The 19,579-nt window shown below is 33.8% G+C and overlaps 1 protein-coding gene across 3 annotated transcripts in view; it reads right to left on the reverse strand.

Annotated features, from left to right (window-relative positions):
* Nucleotides 1-19,579, reverse strand: part of LOC115213026 (WD repeat-containing protein 7-like) — a 117,814-nt gene that overhangs the window by 45,521 nt on the left and 52,714 nt on the right. For 2 of the 3 annotated variants that reach the window (XM_029781929.2, XM_029781926.2), the window contains 2 exons: nt 11,470-11,615; nt 2,838-2,864 (listed from right to left, as the gene is read on the reverse strand). In XM_029781929.2, the coding sequence (XP_029637789.1) occupies nt 2,838-2,864; nt 11,470-11,615 (173 nt within the window). The remainder of the gene's footprint in view (nt 1-2,837; nt 2,865-11,469; nt 11,616-19,579) is intronic. The other variant, XM_029781927.2, reaches the window with a different exon arrangement.

Raw genomic sequence — 19,579 nt, forward strand, 5'->3', positions numbered from 1 at the left:
AGAGTATCCTTTTATATAAATTGTACAGATCTCACAAGCCACTATCCTACACTAATTTCCTTAGAACTCACTAAAATACAGAGAAAAGTACCCTGTTAAAAGCCTTCTGTATATCAACTTACACAAAGTAGAATGGCTTGTTTCATTAAAAATACAGAATCTGTCGTTCCATGTCCTGGTATATGTCAAACTGTACTGTGTCAAGACTAACTCTAATCCTAACTAACTTTAATAAAAACTCCCTCAGCTACTTTCAAGACAGGCTTTGTTAGTTTCAAATGACAGCAGTCACTCCTTTCTTCTTTTCCCATGATTCTGTTTACAACGATAGTGCTACACCAGCCATAGAGAGTAACACTTTCCTGCACCACTTAACTGAATAACAAACATATATGATTAACATGATCTAATATTTTTTTAGCACCTCAACAACTATCCCTGCTTTCCTTTCATTCATTTCCTTTATAACTATACTGAAGCTACTCTCCAGAGCTAACAGAATACAGAATGATCATCTTTTTTTAAAAATGGTAATTACTGTTTTCGTTCCTCTTCCACACTGGAACCCAAACATAACAGGATAAGTTACCATGTATTTGTAATTCAGTGGTGTAAAAATATTAACATAAATACTTTTGCTACTAGTCATTGAAATAAATGAGCATAAATAAAATAGCCATTTTCTAAATGTTAGAGAAATGTATTTTTAAAAAAGTAATTTAAGAAATAGAAGTCATAGCAAACACAAGCAGCAGACCAGAGAAAAGGGAAAAAAATGAAAAGCTCAGTTTAATTGAATCATTTGTGATCTAACGCATAATCTATGATGGTTGTACCAAAAGTAATGTAAAAGGAGACATAACATTTTATAAACTGAGACAGGTCATCCAAATTGCATGTGTTGATAGAGTATCTTTTCCTTTGTAGTAACTTCTCTTCTTCATTGCAGGCAAATAATGGGTTTCAGGAAGAACCAAAGTGCCATCAATGAGTTCTTGAAAAAGGTGGGTTTTAAGCTATCCAACACTGACAGAACATGATGGGTTGTTTGTGGATATGACACTAGGGACAGGAGTAATGTGAACAAATGGATGACAAAATTTAAAGAAGGGAAAACCAGTATTAAAGACAAGCCATGCAGTGGGAGAATATCAGCCACACCCACTGACAGGGATCCTCAGCACATGGATGAATTGATTCATATGACAAATGACTCACGATATATGAACACAAGTGAACTGCAGTCACAAATCATTATGGAACATGCTACAGAATTGGGTACCAGAAAGTGTGTGCAAAGTGGGTACCTTGGCAGTTGATACCCAAAATGAAGGAGAGAAGGGTGGAAATCTGCTGAAAGTGTTTGAAAACAAATGTTTTTTTGTTTTTTCTAGTCTAAGGAATTGAAACATCAGTGTATCTCAATAATCAGGAAATTAAAGCTAAGTCTATGAAATAGTACCACATCTCTTCTCCAAGGTTTAAGGAGTTTAAGGGACAGAAAATCATGGTGATAGATTTTGGTAACAAGGATACTGTTTCCCTTGATTTTCTGGAATGTAGTTGTATCATGAATAGTAAGCTTTTTGAATCACTTGCTAACAAAAAACTAGGTTGGTCAGTGGTATCTCATCGCCAAATAATCTGGATTTGGTTCCCTCAAACTTTTACCTCTTTAGTTCAATGAAGGACAGTCTTCAGGGACAACAATTTGTGAGACAGATGAGGTGAAACCAGCTGTGAAGGACTGAGTACAACAGTGTACACCCAGATTTTTCTCAAAACAGATTCAAAAGATGGGTTCAATGATAGTATAAATATGTGATGGAAACTATGTAGAGAAGTGCTTTTATATATAGAAATAATTACTCTCCCAACATGTGTAATTCAAACAACCTACATCAGTAATTGAAAAGTAATGCCTCCTTTTGCCTTAGATAGAGTATAATCCATGTGGTGGTATAGATATCTTAACAGAACACACACACCACACACACACACACACACACACACACACACACACACTTTAGCTTGTTTTATTCTCATCTCACAACTACTGAGCAACAGAAAAGAAAATCTTTTTTAACTAATTGAACTTCAAAAGAAAAAAAAAATCATTAAACTTGAAAAATATTATTAGAATATATTTGTTAAAAACCTTTTCTCATAATGAAATGAAGAACTTTCCAAAGATTTAAACCTAATATAAAGTGTTATTGCCATTATTATTATTATTATTATTATTATTAAATCAAAATTAAAAGAAGAGTGCCATTGTTATCTAGTGAATGATATTTCGACATCTTGTGTGTCTTCAACTGGTTCAAAAAATAAATTTGTCAATCTACTTCCTTTTTGGTTTATATATAAAGGGTTGAGGTAACTCCTCCTGAAGATATAGAGTCAAAATTAAAAGAAGAGTGCCATTTTAATTTTGACTCTATATCTTCAGGAGGAGTTACCTCAATCCTTTATTATTATTATTATTATTATTATTATTATTATTATAGAAAATAACTATTATTACTATTTTTACTAATAATAATATTACTACAATTAATATCATTCATTATTATTACTAATAAATAATTATAAATATTATTATTATCTCTTCTGCTATCCTCCTCCTCATCATCATTATCAAACAAGTGTCTATAGTACCACAACAAGGGCTGACCCCTTTAAAACATCTTGTTTCAAAAGCTAGACACTTTTGAGCAATGCTGCACACATCCAGAAAAATCGCAAGTCATTTCAAAGAAAGCTATTGAACAGGAGCGAAGAAATGAGAAGAACAGAGTGATAGTGATATAGACCCAATCAAGAAGTTTCCTTACCTGCTCAGTGCCTTTCCTTTTAGTAGACTTGAAAAAAAAAATAGAATGAACAATACTAAATAGACTGGATCGCATAGTTATAATGGTTTTCTCTAAATCAAAAAGATAAAGATAAGCTTGATGAATGTTTGAAGTTTTCATTTTTTTTTAAATGTCATACTGCTAATGAGATATTTAGATAATTAGTGAGGTTGATTTTAAGAAATGCTGACTGATATGATGAATAAAGAATTGCTTAGGAACAAATTTTGATTATATACTAAACAGAAACAAAGACTGGATCATGTTTCTTTTGATAGTTTTGTTAAAATTTATAATTATTTTTTTTTATATGCTATCATAAATGATATACATTTTTACAAATTTAGACATCTGCATACTGCTGGAGAATTTATTTTTACAACAGTATGGCCAATCGACAATGACTGTGAAGTAGAAGTGGAAGCTATTTCACAATCATGTGGAAAGGTGAAAACTAAGTTTTATGTCTTAGCTAAATATACAAACACAGTGGTTGTAATAAAGCTTGTACTTGTGACCATATGAAGTAGTCCTTCAACTAAACCTCATAAGCACTGTGCCTGATGTATTCAGTAAGAATTCTACTAGGAAATAATATGCATAATGAGTCCTTATTTATTTATATATATAAAGCAAACTACTATTGAATTTAAGATATTTCAATAATTTAAAGCTAACTTGTTTTCTTGTAGCATCAGCTTTAGTATTTAGAATTTGTTTAACCAAAAGACCTCAAATAACAACCAATATGAAGTTTAGGTAAACAAGAGAATTTTGATGTTGAAAAATATATTAAAAACATATTATGCTACAAGTATTATTGAAGTTAGCTATTTCAACTTGTAAAAGAGACTGTCATCAAGCTTTCTAAGTAGATAAACAGATTACATTTAAAATTGGCTTGCTACTCCTATTTGTGAATATATACATTTTAGATATGCAATCTTTCTACTGTGATGATATTGTATGAGAATTTCGTGACTTGCATGCTTATCTAGTCACTCCTGAAGATTTAGAAATGACTGTGAATATGTGTGCAAAGAGGGTTCTTTTTCCCCCAGAGAGACTGGTGAAGAAATGCAAGAATATTTTTGTCTTTTTACTATATAAGTGAATAAATCTAATGAATACTTAGCATACTTGCCATCCTATGTTTACTAATTAAAATCTCATATTCTCAACATCAGTCAGAACCAAAAACATATTTCAGTTATTTTGGAGTAATTAATATCCTGGAATTCTTAGGAATGGTTGGGTTGCTTTGCAACCACATGACTATACTTTGGGCATGTAATGCATCTTCAGCCATAACTTTTGGGTAATCAATGCATTATGAATAAAAAAAGTATGTGGAAAAATACACAGAGGCCTGTCATGTGTATACTGAGTACTTTTTGGCAATGTACACATTGGTAAGAAAATTAATAAGTTGGTACTTTCAAATAAAAATGCTTTTTGGTGTTTGTTCAGCACAAGTTGTACAGATGCTCCTCGTCACATACTCTATCATATAAAAAAAAAATTGGCACTCCATTGGTTACGATGACAAGGGTTCCAATTGTTCCAATCAACAGAAGAGCCTGCTCGGGAAATTAACCATGCAAGTGGTTGAGCACTCAGACACACGTACCCTTAATATAGCTCTCAGGTAGACTCAGTGTGACACAGAATTTGACATGACTGGCTCTTTGAAAAACATTTTGCCATTGAATGAATGGTTGGTTTGTTAGAAACATAACCAAGGACACTATTTTTCACAAAATATATTAAGATATTTTTTTAAATAATACATGAAAAGTTATAATTGGCCACCTCTTGAAAATTGCAGGTAACTTCTATATATTAATGGAACACACTTCAGCAATGGCTAGTCTTTAAGCTTTTAATTGTGTTAGATTCTTATTTTCTTTTCTTAAGATCACATAATAGAGATTGAATTTTAAAATTAAGCTATTCTTATAAATTAAAAAGCAACCTGCTTTCACCAAAGGGTACAATGAAATGTTGGTGAAAGGATATAAATTTTTACTTTGTTGTTAATTTCTTATTATTATTAGTTGTGTTATTCCTTGCTCTTTAAACAAAAAAGAAATATATACTGAATATATTCTATGTTTAAATTTTTGCCACCACTGAGATATTTATCTTTGAATATTTGAAGTACCATCAATTTTTTTTTTAATTAAAAAAAAAGAAAAAAAGCCTAAAACAAAAAACCTAAATCAAACTAGCCTCTATAGTTTAAAATTATATTCTTGATAAATTTTCTCAATCTACCTTCAATACTGGCTTTAACTAAAAGTCAGTCACTAGCAACTGACTTGGTTTCAAAAAAATGCACATGAGACTATGAATATATGTTGAACACATTCAACATATAAAGAACCAAAATATATATTGCAACACACACACACACACACAAACTGAGACAGATTTCTTGAACTCTAAACAAGATCCTCTTGATATTTATTTATTCCTAGCATTGTTGCTACCTTCTAAACTGTGATAATCTTTCCTACCACAAAAATACACAATCACCAGAAGACTGAAAGATAAAAGTGATAAAAATAATGAGGAAATAATTCCTTTTCTCCAGATTACACCATTTCTTCTGAGATTAAAGTTATAGAGTTTTTCTCTCATACAAAATGCTACATGGAGTAGAAATGAAGTGGTAGAGGTGAGACTTGACTGATATATATTAACTAAAATGAGTTGTGGTGTACATACAATACAAAATGTGTTATAGATTGGTGCAAACAACAAGTCAAAAATTCCAGACTAATAAGTTTTTTTTTTTTTTAAATCATACAGCAATACAAATATGTTTATCCTCATGCAGTAAAACTAAAAAAAAAATTTCATTCTTATCTTAAAAAAAAAAAAATGAGTAGAAGCAAGCAGTTCAAATTCACAATAATAAAAAAAATTAAGCCTGAAAACAATATCAAGTTAGAAAAATAGTTAACAAGAATCAAGTCAACAAATCAGATATAGAAAAATAGAAGAGCAAAGATCATTCTAGTATTCTTGAAATGACTAGGAATCATATATATATATATATATATATATATATATATATATATATATATAAATATATATATATATAATATATATATATATATATATATATATATATATATATAAATATATATATATAACTTTTTACCTACTTTGGCATTCATATTTAAGCTGTCCCCCACTTTCTTTGGGAGGTAAGATGCATTTTTTTATGACAATTTTTCCAGTTCTTTTGGAGAATCTAAATATTCAATAGTCTTGCTTTCATTAGTTTAATTTCAAAAACATTTCTTTTATTTATTTCCCTTTTTGTGAAAATCCTTTTCTCATTTTTTCTTCTTTTTTTTTTAAACCTTCCTTGGTGATATATGTGTAGATCCAGGAACAGCTGGAATCTTAGTTTATAAAGAATTAGTTGAAAGACTTCCATAAAGTATATTGAAATAATGAACCAAACTTCCTTTTAAAACAAAACCAAGGAAGTCCTTTCAACAAGTATTGCAAATAAGAAACAATGTAAAAATGCAAGTTAGATCATTGTTAACAAACACTAAGAAAGGATGTGAACAAAAAAACATAAAACTGTATACTGTTAACAATTGTCAAATTTGTTTTCCTTTACAACCAATTGTTGAATAATAAATTCTGGCCAAAGTTATCATAAATAATACATATGTTTCCGTCAATAACAAAAAAAAAAGAAAATGAAATAAAATATTACATTTAAGTTGAAACAGAGGTTAAAAAAAAAGCAAAACATTAGCAGCATTAAGAGAAATATCACCCAATAAACATTGGAATGTGTAATGCAAACACTGTAGAAAATAAATAAATAATTAACAAATATTAAATCAGGATCTTCAGAGATTCTCAGAAAATGGTTATATTAGTTATTTCTATGTTTAACTGTCAATTTTGTTCAACATTATTATGTCAGCCAAATCAAGAATTAACGTGTATTGTGTTAAGTGCTTGCACTACAGACCTATATAATTAATTCTACTGTCAACATGCTAAAGTTAGCTAGATATGTATGTATGTAAATTTATTTTTCATCACATGGCTTTTGTACTGTTGTTTCCAGAAACTTAAGCTAGATAATCTAAATTTTGTTTCCTCAACATTATTTCTGATTTATTTTTTTACTATGTTGATTTGTAAACAGAAAGTGTGATACAAATCTTCAAATCAGTGTTATCAGTATATAAAATATATAATGGAATAAATTTTTACAATACATTTTTATTTCTTTTTCTTTAGAAACATTCTTTCTCTTCAAATTACTAAAAAAATTATAATTAAGAAAAGTCATAATTTCTTGGAAAACAATAATTATTTAAACAAACAATTGCAGCGTGGAAGGTGTTTATAAGCCATTTAAGAAACACACAAAACCGTTAGATTCACTTCAACATTTAAATTTAATTTGTCAAAATATTTTCATCGCTTTGAGACCACAACCTGTTCACTGACAAAATTCCATGCTGCAGTACAGAATTTTGTCAGTGAACAGGTCGTGGTCTCAAAGCGATGAAAATATTTTGACAAATTAAATTTAAATGTTGAAGTGAATCTAACGGTTTTGTGTGTTTCTTAAATGGCTTATAAATACCTTCCACACAGCAATTGTTTTCGTTCCAGCACATGATCTCAGATCAGGTCACTTGCTATGCAAGTACATCTCCGTAATAATTATTTATTTATCTAATCTATCAAGACAGATATCATTATATAGATTAGTTCCAATATATCATTAGTTGGTATTTACTTTATAAACTTAGGAAATATGAAAAGCACAATCCTTAAACTTATTTTATTTTGTATGGAAATATTAGATATTACGTTTATATAATATAGATTAAATATAATAGCATGTTCTTAATTTTTAAAAAATAACATTTAAAACTATTTCTTCCCCTCCATCTTTCCCTCACTGTTTTACATTTTTAAATTATATTTCTTTTTAATGTATCCTCATCAACATCATCATGAATATTTTACATCCTCTTTCCACAATGGCACAGTTTGGATAATTTGACAAGATCTCAGTGAGTCCTTATTGAAGTCACAATCCTCCTAGACGGGTTAAGGACCACATCTTGAGTAAAATGTCTCAATTTTGGCATGGTCCTATGGTTGAATTCTCTTCTTGACACCAAAGTATATTGTAAAAGTTACATATTTTAATACATTTAGCCATGCAATCTAGGTTAGGCCAGCTGTGGTGCACTAAAAATAATTATGTGAAATAGAAAAGGCAATTGTAAGATTGAATTTGGATAAAATAGTCGAATAAAAACTGCATATCAGTAAAAAAAAAATCATTTAGTATGCCTTTGACTAGGACTGACCAGAGATCATTTGATCAGGATTGATCAGAAAGTAAACTGTAGCAGCAGATTCCTATTTTCCATAACTTCTCAATGTAATTATTAGAAAGAAAAATGATTTTCCATAATAATTTCAATACCGCTAACATATTATGGTCAGTTCCATCAATTAATACCTCTCCCCTACAAAAATTGAAACTGCTCCAAGGAAATCAATGTCATACATCTACTACATCTTTATGTTAAGTTTTTGCATGGTAGCATGGGTTAGGGGTGTCTTTTTAATAAGAGTAATTGTTTTTATTACTCATTATGCTTCTGACAACTGTGAAGCAAGAGAGAGAAAGAGGGATTTTTATCAATAATGCAAAATGGATTTATATGTTATTCAGTGACACCATAAGTGACAGAAGATTTAAAGTTTTAGTCATGCTGTTAGCAATCTACCAAATCAATGAATTAATTAATTATATATATATCATCATCATCATCATCGTTTAGCGTCCGTTTTCCATGCTAGCATGGGTTGGACGGTTCTACTGGGGTCTGTGAAGCCAGAAGGCTTCATCAGGCCCAGTCAAATCTGGCAGTGTTTCTACGGCTGGATGCCCTTCCTAACGCCAACCACTCCGTGTGTGTAGTGGGTGCTTTTTACGTGCCACCCGCACTGGTGCCAGACAGAGCTGGCAAACGGCCACAAACGGATGATGCTTTTTATGTGCCACCGGCACGAGGGCCAGGCGAGGCTGGCAACGGACACGAAACGGGGCGGTGCTGGCAACGGTCGCGAAACGGAAAGTTCTCTTACATGCCACCGGCACTGGTAACACATCTGCAATTTCCATTGATCGATTTCGATTCTGATCGTCACTTGCCTCAACGGGTCTTCACAAGCAGAGTTTTGACATGCCACCGGCACTGGTAGCACATCCGCAATTTCCATTGATCGATTTCGATTCTGATCCTCACTTGCCTCATCATGTCTTCACAAGTAGAGTTTTGTGTCCCAAGAAGGGAAGGTATGCATACGTAGGCTGGCTCCATCCCATGTAGAAGGCCACGGGTTATGGACTCACTTGTCCTGCCGGGTCTTCTCGCGCACAGCACACTTCCAGAGGTCTCGGTCTCTAGTCATTTCCTCAGTGAGACCTAAAGTTCGAAGGTCGTGCTTCACCACCTCGTCCAAGGTTTTCCTGGGTCTGCCTCTTCCACAGGTTCCCTCAACCGCTAGGGTGTGGCACTTTTTCACACAACTATCTTCATCCATTCTTGCCACATGACCATACCAGCGCAAACGTCTCTCTTGCACACCACAACTGATGCTTCTTAGGTCCAGCTTTTCTCTCAAGGTACTTACACTCTGCCGAGTGTGAGTACCGGCATTACACATCCATCGGAGCATACTGGCTTCATTTCTAGTGAGCTTACGCATATCCTCAGCAGTCACGGCCCATGTTTCACTGCCATGTAGCATGGCTGTTCGTACACACGCATCATACAGTTTGCCTTTCACTCTGTGCGAGAGGCCTTTTGTCACCAGCAGAGGTAAGAGCTCTCTGAACTTTGCCCAAGCTATTCTTACTCTAGCAGTTACACTTTCAGCACACCCGCCCCCGCTGCTGACTTGGTCACCTAGGTAACGGAAACTATCAACTATTTCTAGTTTTTCTCCCTGGAAAGTGACGGAAGTTGGTCTCAGAGCATTTTCAGTGTTTATTGTTCCTGAGCATCTGCCACATACAAAAACCATCTTCCTAGTTAGCCTTCCTTTGACATTGCTGCATCTCTTATGTGTCCATAGCTTACACTTGGTGCATCTTATAGAGTTTCTACCTACACCTTTTCTACAGATCGAGCAGGGCCATCTACCTGAAGGTGTTTGTGATTTGTCTACCTTCCTACTGATTACGACTTTGGTTTTAGCTAGATTGACTCTGAGGCCCTTCGATTCTAATCCTTGTTTCCACACCTGAAACTTCTCCTCCAGTTCTGATAGCGACTCAGCAATTAGAGCAAGGTCATCAGCATAGAGGAGCTCCCAAGTGCATCCTGTCTTGAATTCCTCCGTTATTGCCTGGAGGACTATGATAAATAGGAGGGGGCTGAGTACTGAGCCTTGGTGGACTCCTACCTCTACCCGGAATTCTTCACTGTACACATTTCCAACCCTCACCCTACTAGCGGCGTCCCTGTACATGGCCCGCACAGCTCTCACTAACCATTCATCTATCCCTAGTTTCCTCATTGCCCACCAGATAAGGGATCGGGGGACCCTGTCGAAGGCTTTCTCCATGTCAACAAAAGCCAGGTACAGGGGCTTATCTTTGGCTAGGTATTTCTCCTGCAGCTGCCTTACCAGGAATATAGCATCAGTAGTACTTTTCCCTGGCACAAACCCAAACTGCATCTCATCTAAACTAACTCTCTCTCTAATTAGTTGGGCTATGACCCTCTCCGTAACCTTCATCACCTGGTCCAACAGCTTGATACCTCTGTAGTTATTTGTATCTAGGGCATCACCTTTACTTTTGTAGCAGTTGACTATTATACTGCTACACCAGTCATTGGGTATGACCCCTTTGTGTATCACCTGATTAACTATACGGGTGACTAGGCTATAGCCGACACTACCAGACATTTTGAGCATCTCTGCAGTGATTCCTGATGGGCCTGGGGCTTTCCCTGTCTTCATGCTTCTAATTGCCTTAGCTACCACGGAACTATCAACTCGGATAGCTGGTCCCTCTGTTGGGTCAACATTCGGCAGACTCTCTTTATCCCATTCATTTTCTTCATTCAGCAACCTTTCATAGTGGCATCTCCAAACCTCTCTCTTTGCATCCTCATTTAGCGCAAGTGAACCATCTTCCATGCGAACACACTTCTCTCCTACCACATCACGATTCTCTCTCACACACTGTCTTGCAACACGAAACACCTCCAGTCTTTGGTCCTCACGGCGCAGAACATTGGCAAATTTTTTCTTATCTGCTTCCCCTCTGGCTAAATAAACCTGTCTCCTAGCTTCTCTGTTGGCAGTCTGATACAATTCCCTGCTACCCCCATTTTTCCAGACCTTCCAAGCCTATATATATATATATAAAGTGAAAGTAAAGAATTACAGTTATTAAATACAAAAGTAAATCATCATAGTATGAACTGATGCTGCAATGTCTTCAACTGATGCCAAAGAGAAGATGAATTACATGAAGAAAAACAAGTTGGGACACAGAATATAATCAAATAGAATCTCTACTTACTTGGTAGGGAGCTTATACAGGTAGCCTTTCCCTTCATTATTCCAGACAACTACCCTATCAACAGATATGAAATCACCACCAACCCAATGCTCTCCATTTCGATTGGATTCTGAACACAACAATGTGAAATCACTAGCATCATAAATCTGGTGGAGAAAAAAAGAAAGAAAAAAGAGGAAAAACTAAGGTTCGAATGTGTGAAAGAGAATCACATGATGAGCAAGAAAATATGATATTTATAGATATATGATTGTTTAATTATTAACTGGAGTATCTATATGTGTCCCAATCACTGAAAGTTTAACTTCATCTATGTATGTGTGAGACAGACATGCAGGCAGAGGAACTGTGTGTGTGTGTTTGCAAGAATTTGCATACATATAGGTAACTATAAAATTATTTCTATACAGTGGTTTCCATCTAAATATCTGAGTGAATGCTAACAATCACCATCAATAGATCTGAACCACAGGTAAGAACAAAAACACAAATATGTCATATGGAAAATATGACCCACTAATATGTTCAATACATATCATCAACAGTTATTTGGTCTATTTTTGTCATGTTTGTTACTGGTTTGATGTAAAAGATCATTATTATTATTGCTATTATTAAGTCTCAATAAATCATCACAATCTTATTGTACTGTATAGAATTTTCATGTTCAATTGCTTATTTGTGAAAAAAAAAAAATATACATGCAAATTATCCTACTCTGGGTATGCTGAGACTTGTAAAAGTACAATAAGTAATAAAACCCACAAACTTCAAAAGCTAATGGAAAATTCATAAAAAAATCAGTTATAGTCCTATTTTCAACAACTACTTGCCTACTGTCAACTATTTTATTACTCCATTTAAAATCATTTTTAATGGCTTACACAGGAGGGAAGACAGCATTTCTGACCCCACGAAGGAATGTAAAACTTGTGGGTTTTTCTTATATTAGAGACTTTGAATGTTTGAATCAAAATGTTCTCTGCTAATGGCACCCAAGAACCAGGTGGTTGTGTTAAATTAGGAAAAAATTAAGTGTAGCACCTAAAAACAAATACAATCCTCCAAACGGTTTTCTACACAATTTCTGTCAATTCAAATTTACTCATAAGGATTGGGTCAATATGAGACTATGGTAGAAGGTATTTTCTCAAATTGCCATGTAGTGAGATGAGTCTGGAACCACAAGAGCCATGATGGGAATTTTCTTAATCCTGCGTCTGCATTTGAAGATTTAGCTGACATTTCTAATAACATAAGCAACCATGCAGGGGTTCTCAACCATTTTTATCTATGGACCCCTTTTTTATTCTAGTGGACCTCCATAAGTATTCAATGTTTAAAAACTAGTTTTATAGAAACTTCTTTCAAAATTCCCATTTTGTTTTTCACACATTAACTTGTGTAGGTTGAACTATGAAAAATGTTAGAGAAAGAAACCTGACTGTTTTTTGCAATACACACCAATAATACATTTAAACAAAAAAATTTTCAAGGGCCCTTAAAATACTATTGTGGATCCCCAATTTACTATATTATAATGTGGATTCTCAAAAATCTTATATTGTATCTTCAGGGGCCATACGGACCCCAGTTGAGAACCACTGATGTAGAGGCTTGTTTATACATAGGATAGCAGTGATGATGGGGTGGGGACATAAAGTCTAAAATTGGAAATCTCAGAGGAGACACTATTGAAGAAACAGAAGAGCTGATAGTTGATAGGCAATGACTTGCTAGCTAGCAGGAAAATTTTCAAGTGAACCAAAATGTTTATGTACATGACAGATAAACCATCACAGATATGTAAGGTATCTAGAATATATTTTATATTTAGTTTAATATACAAACTTCACTTTAATATGTATCAAGAAAAAAAGTGTAACTATACAAGCAGAATAGAAATTAACCTTTTATTTGAATTATTTATAAAATGGACATATATTAGACATGATACAAACCAATTTATAAGGAATAACTTGCTTTAAACTGATCCTTCAAGTTTTGTTGTATAATTTATAAACTATTTATATTCACTTGTTATAAATTGATTACATATACTAATGAGAGAATGGATGACAATTTGTTATGCTAGTTGTAAATTGATAGCAAGGAATATAATATTTACAATATATATTTATAATGTTAATGATTCAAAATATCTTTTAGAAAATTGCTAATGTAATAAAACTTTGATGCATGCTATACAAACAATGTTAGTTTTAAAGGATAACCAAGGATAGAGAGGTGATAAAAACAAATGGTAACAGTTAGAATCTACTACTTCACATCAATACATAAATCCAATGTAGCCAGTATCCTCATCATCGTAAATGTCCGCTTTACCATGATGATAAAGGTTGGAACGGTTCTGTTGTATAAAATATCATCTATCCTGTTTGTTAAAGCCTAACTGGATAAGGGCAGATATTATCACTTCTCCCTGTAGACAGGAGAGGGGAACTCGCTACCAGTATGCTACACTCTTTCCCCTAACACTGATTCTTCATTCTTATTCTTATATTGTTTCCTGATATACTTGACATCTTGTTTTCTGCCAAGCTAAGTGAGAAATCTGGAAGGTGTGAAAGTATCTTTTTCTTTCACACCTTCCAGATTTCTCACTTAGCCCTTACAGCTGTCCTCTTCCTCATCTATTAGCTATGCCTGCACCACACATGCACCCACACACACACACACACACATGTAAGTGTTCATCCTGGCTCAGAAAACATGAATCATACAAACAAAACTATAAAGTTTGCAGAACAAGAAGTGGTAGGTACAAAGTGCAAAAGGAGAGTAGAGTAGGTCTCTAATTGACAGAACATCTGTTACAGCTCTTCTTTAATCAAATATCCTATTGTTAAAAGACAGTAACATAATCTCTAATAGAAAGTCAAACTATTCTTGTGTAGGTCATGTTAAACAAAAGAGAAAAGATGCATATTTACTGCGTGCAAACAGTGTTAAGGTTATGTTTATGTATTTGTTTTGCAAGATTCCTGATGTGAAATCTTGTATTGAAACAGATGTTGTTATATTTCAGGATGGGGATTTTTTCTTTTTGGCCAAAAACTACATGTACTATATAGTAGTTCTTCACTTCAGCTTTATTATTATTATTATTATTATTATTATTTTAGTGTATTTGTCTGAAATTACAGAAAGACAGACTGGACTGAACAGGACAGAAGGAGACACATATGTGAGATGGAGAGTCGCTGAAGAGGTCACAGGAGGTGTGATGAAAGATTTCAGATAAAGGAAACTAAAATAATAATAATAATAATAATAATAATAAAGCTGAAGTGAAGAACAAGTATATAGTGCATTTGGTTACTTGGCAGAAAAAGTTGGTTACTATATTGCTATGTCGACATGAATCACATGATGGTAATGGCATAAACTGACAAGTTAACATGCCTTTATAGATTTTAAGACATTCTGATGGTCTGTTATTCTGTGTGTTCATGAACAAAGTATCATACTATAACAATGTGATATGGCATTACACTAAAACTCTTAGTTATTATCATTATCATCATCATTTAACGTCCACTTTCCATGCTGGCATGGGTCGGGCGGTTTGACAGGAGCTGGCTAGGCAGAAGACTGCACCATGCTTCGCTTTCTGTTTTGGCATGGTTTTTATGCCCTTCCTAACACCAACCATTCTGCAAAGTAGACTGAGTGCTTTTTACGTGGCACCAGCACAGGTGAGGTCAATTTTGGCATGTTTTTTTTTTTGTTATACCTGGATGCCCTTCCAAACGCCAACCACTTTGCAGTGTGGACTGGATGCTTTTTATGTGACACCAGCACTGGCAGGGACACTAAGTAACCTACAAGACAAAGATCCTTAGAGAGTGGAGTGGTGGCATTGGAGGAAGTAATCTTGTGCCAGATGATGAAAGGTAAGAGTGTGACAGAGAGACAAGGGCCTGTGAAGGCTATGAGCATTGCTTCATCCTCCAATGAAATAAGTAAAACACACATACACACAAGAAGCTTTCACAAACTTTCCACCTACTAAATTTCATTCACAAGACACTGATCCCTCTGAGTCTATGGTAAAAAAACACTTGCCCAAGGCACTGCTGTGTAGTAGGATCAAACATGAAATCACATCATTGCAAAGTAAACTTTCTAATCACACAACCACGTTGTTATCATAAGTATTCCAAAGTAATTATCTGCATTTAAACAAACAGTCATGTGCTGAAAATTATATAATATGCTTATAGATTAATGTGTAAGAGAACAATTGCCAGTATGTTGTCAATATTTTGGTCATATGTTCTAAGGAACAGGCATGGCCGTGTGATTAAGAAGAAGCTCACTTTGCAACCACATGGGTTTGGACAAGTGCCTTCTAATATATTCTCAAGCTTGACCAATGCCTTGTGAATGGATTTGGTAAATAGAATCTGCATGAAAGCCTACCATGTATATATATATATAAACTCAAATGAATAATAAAAACGTTATTAATTAGAAAAACTGTAATCATCAGATGAAATATAACTAGTTAGCCTCAACAGACCTTAGCCACATCACTGCCGTATTCTTAGGATATTTTGTTAGTGAAATTATGTTTCATCTGATGATTATGGTTTTTGTAATGAAATAATGTTCTCATTCTTCGATTAAAAAAATGTACAAGAAACAGCTGAAATTAGCTGACAATTATCCATTGTCTGTTATCATTCATTTGATTATAATACACCAAGGGGATTTACAATTTGTCGGACACCCTGGAGTATACCAACAATGTACACTCAATGTAATGTGTGCTTTGAACCAGCCCCTAGGTGCTAAATACTCATAGGGTTGGTTTTTCTCTGTGTACACAACCAGAATATCCTATTTGATATTAATCAACCATAGGTTTATCAAACCCTACTTGGTGCATATTTTTTCAAGTACCTGATTCTATCTGAATCCTTATTTTACAATACACACACACACACATATATGTATGTGTGTGTCATTGTACTGGTGACTACCACACCACCATCATCACCATTTAACAAACAGTGCTGATTTGTTTACGTCCCTGTAACTTAGCAGTTTGGCTAAAGAGACCAATAGAATAAGTGTCATACTTCAAAAAAAAAAAAAAAGTACTATGGCTGATTTGTCCTACTAAGCCCGTGAAGGTGATGCCCCAGTATGGCCATGGTCTGACGACTGAAACAAGTAAATAAAAGCCAACATTAAAAAGCTTTGAGATGTCAGCTCACTTTCTTGTTAGTACTCAGTCATAAATACACCAAACACTGACATGATATTTCACATGAAATTTCTGTGGCAATTATCATATTCACGCAAACCAGAAGAGATTATTCATTAGTTTCTTCACTGCTCAGGCAATTTGTATCACATAGTACTAATTAAATTTTTGCTTTTTTTCCCCCCAAGTTTTTGTCATTTCATTATATTTCATATCTGATATTTCTGCCGCTATTACAACCACAAAATAATGCTAAGTGTCTAAACATTACAAATTTTTCTTTAAAATATTAATTTATAAAGCAAGGCTTTAGCAAAACATTTTTTAAAACATAACGAAAAAAAACGAAAAGGAAAAGAAATCTTCATAATGTAAACATAATGTATCTTTTCTGCTTGTGTCACCTTCCTATCGCTCAAGAGGAGCAATAAAGGCATCAATCTCACCAATCAGGCAGAGGCTACAAAGTATTTCACCTTTCTTCAAGAGCCAACTGGAAATGATAATAATAATAATAATAATAATAATAATAATAATAATAGTCATCGTCGTCGTCATCATCATCCTGGTTTATTGACCCCAAAAGGATGAAAAGTAAAGTCGACCTTGGTGGAATTTGAACTTAGAATGTAAAGATGGATGAAATGTCACTAAGTATTTTGCCTGCCTTGCTAACAATTCTGCCAGCTTGTTGCCATAAATAATAATAATAATGATAATGATGATAATAAATAATAAATAAATGCCTTGATGCAGTACCAGGTACTGGCTCTCATGGTTTCCGATCTTAATTGATTGGAAGTGTTATCATATACATGCTTTGTCTTGGTATAAAATATGGGCTACAACAAATATTCTGCTCAATACCACAGATTTGCTTGTCAGTTGTTTGACCATAACCAGTTGAGCATGTCACTTGGTGGCTGACGATATGTGCATCTCTGATCATGAGCAGAAGTAGTGGGGGAGCATCATAGTCAAGGACCTTTTCAGTGGGATGGGCTATTCGACTTGAAGAAAATTCTAACTGAACCTGATCTACAAGGTCATGCACTGTTTATCTTGATATGAGTTCACCATGTCATACACATAGTTGTGATGCATGTGCCTGGTGTACCCTTATCTGATGGGTAGTCATGACAGGTATTTTCCTCCTACCAAACTTCACCCACAAGACAATGGTCCCTCTGACTCTATGGTAAAAGATACTTGCCCAAGGTGCTGCTCTGCAGTGGGATTAAACATGTAATCAAACTTTCTAATCACACAACCATATTGTTGCCACAAGTATTCCAAAGTAATTGCCTGCATTTAAATATGCACATGCAGGTGTGCACCCCCCCCCCACACACACACAGACATAAGCATGGCAGTTCATGAAATAAAAAAAAAATCTTTAAATCTAATTGCATTAATATGCTGAATTTTTCAATCTTGCAAAGGAAACTAAAAAACATTATATGTTTAACTTGTGTTTAAGTCAGTTTAAGAGGTTACATGATTAATAAACAAGATAGCTTCATTAATTAGTAAAAACGAGTAAATTGAACAGTTAAACATTATAAAGTTGAACTTTTACAAAAAAGAAAAACAGAATTCAAGCTTTAATAATTTCTGAGTTATTCCTAATAATTCATATAAATAAACAGATAATTATAATTTATGAATAACTATAATTTATGAATAACTATGATTTATGAATAACTATGAATCTTATTTCAACATTAAGTGACAAGATTTATTAATCTTATAATTTTTATTAAAAAGAAAAAGAAATTGAAAAAAGCATCAAGAAAATAAAATTCTTCATTTAAAACAGCATCGAGTGCTAAGTGATTCAAGTTGATAACTGATATGTATATTGTGCAGAATGTTTTAATGATATATTTCAGTGTTTGTGATTTGCTCTGGATATTTTGTACAGAGTTTAATAATCCCCACAAAAGCTGAACAGTATTCAAATTGAAGTTATATATTGTTTACTCAAGACTACGTAAACAATATGAATTAAGGACATATCACTTTTGTTAATTGCTTGCAAGCTTACATTTATTACAAGACCACTATGAGTTGACAGTTACTACTGGGAGGGTAGAGAAACTAATCGCCAAAGATATTGTAGTAGCTATCATAGAGCAGCAGTATATATTAGAGAATGTATAGCTGAAGTGAAGAGCTATTAAAGTAGTTAAGTAACCCTAGTTTGTTCTACTGAAACTAAAGCCATTTGTAAAGTGCTGAGCTACAGCAGATGAATGAATATTTATGTTTAAAAGCATATTTTAATAAGCTTTTATAGACTGAAATAATTCGATATACTTTTTATCTTTTACTTGTTTCAGCCATTGGACTGTGGCCATGCTGGGACACTCTCTTGAAAGGGTTTAGCTGAATAAATCAACCTCAGTACGTTTTTTTTGTTTAAGTTTGGTACTTATCCTATAGGCATCTTCTGCTCAACTGCTATGTTATGGAGACAAACAAACCAGCACTAGTTGTGAAGCAATGGTGGGGAACAAGCACAATGGTTGTTGTCTACAAAACCCACTCACAAGGCTTTAGTTAGTCTAGGGTTATAGAAGACATTTGCCTTAAGATGTCAAATAGTGGCATTGAACCTGGAACCATGTGGTTGGAAAGCAAACTTCTCCCAAACAGCCATGTCTGTGCCTGTTATATTCTATGTAAATGTGATTGACAAACCTAGCACACAAGGTATATCACTTTTAAACTTGTTTAACATTATACTACCTATTTCTTTACTACCCACTCCTTTATCACTATTTATCTTCTGAAACTGAATATGTTCAGTTTCTTCTCTCTTTAGCTTTCTCCCTCTGTTGTATACATATACAACAGGTTGCCTTTGGTTGT

The sequence above is a fragment of the Octopus sinensis genome, linkage group LG6, assembly GCF_006345805.1.
Source record: "Octopus sinensis linkage group LG6, ASM634580v1, whole genome shotgun sequence".
Lineage (NCBI taxonomy): Eukaryota > Metazoa > Mollusca > Cephalopoda > Octopoda > Octopodidae > Octopus > Octopus sinensis.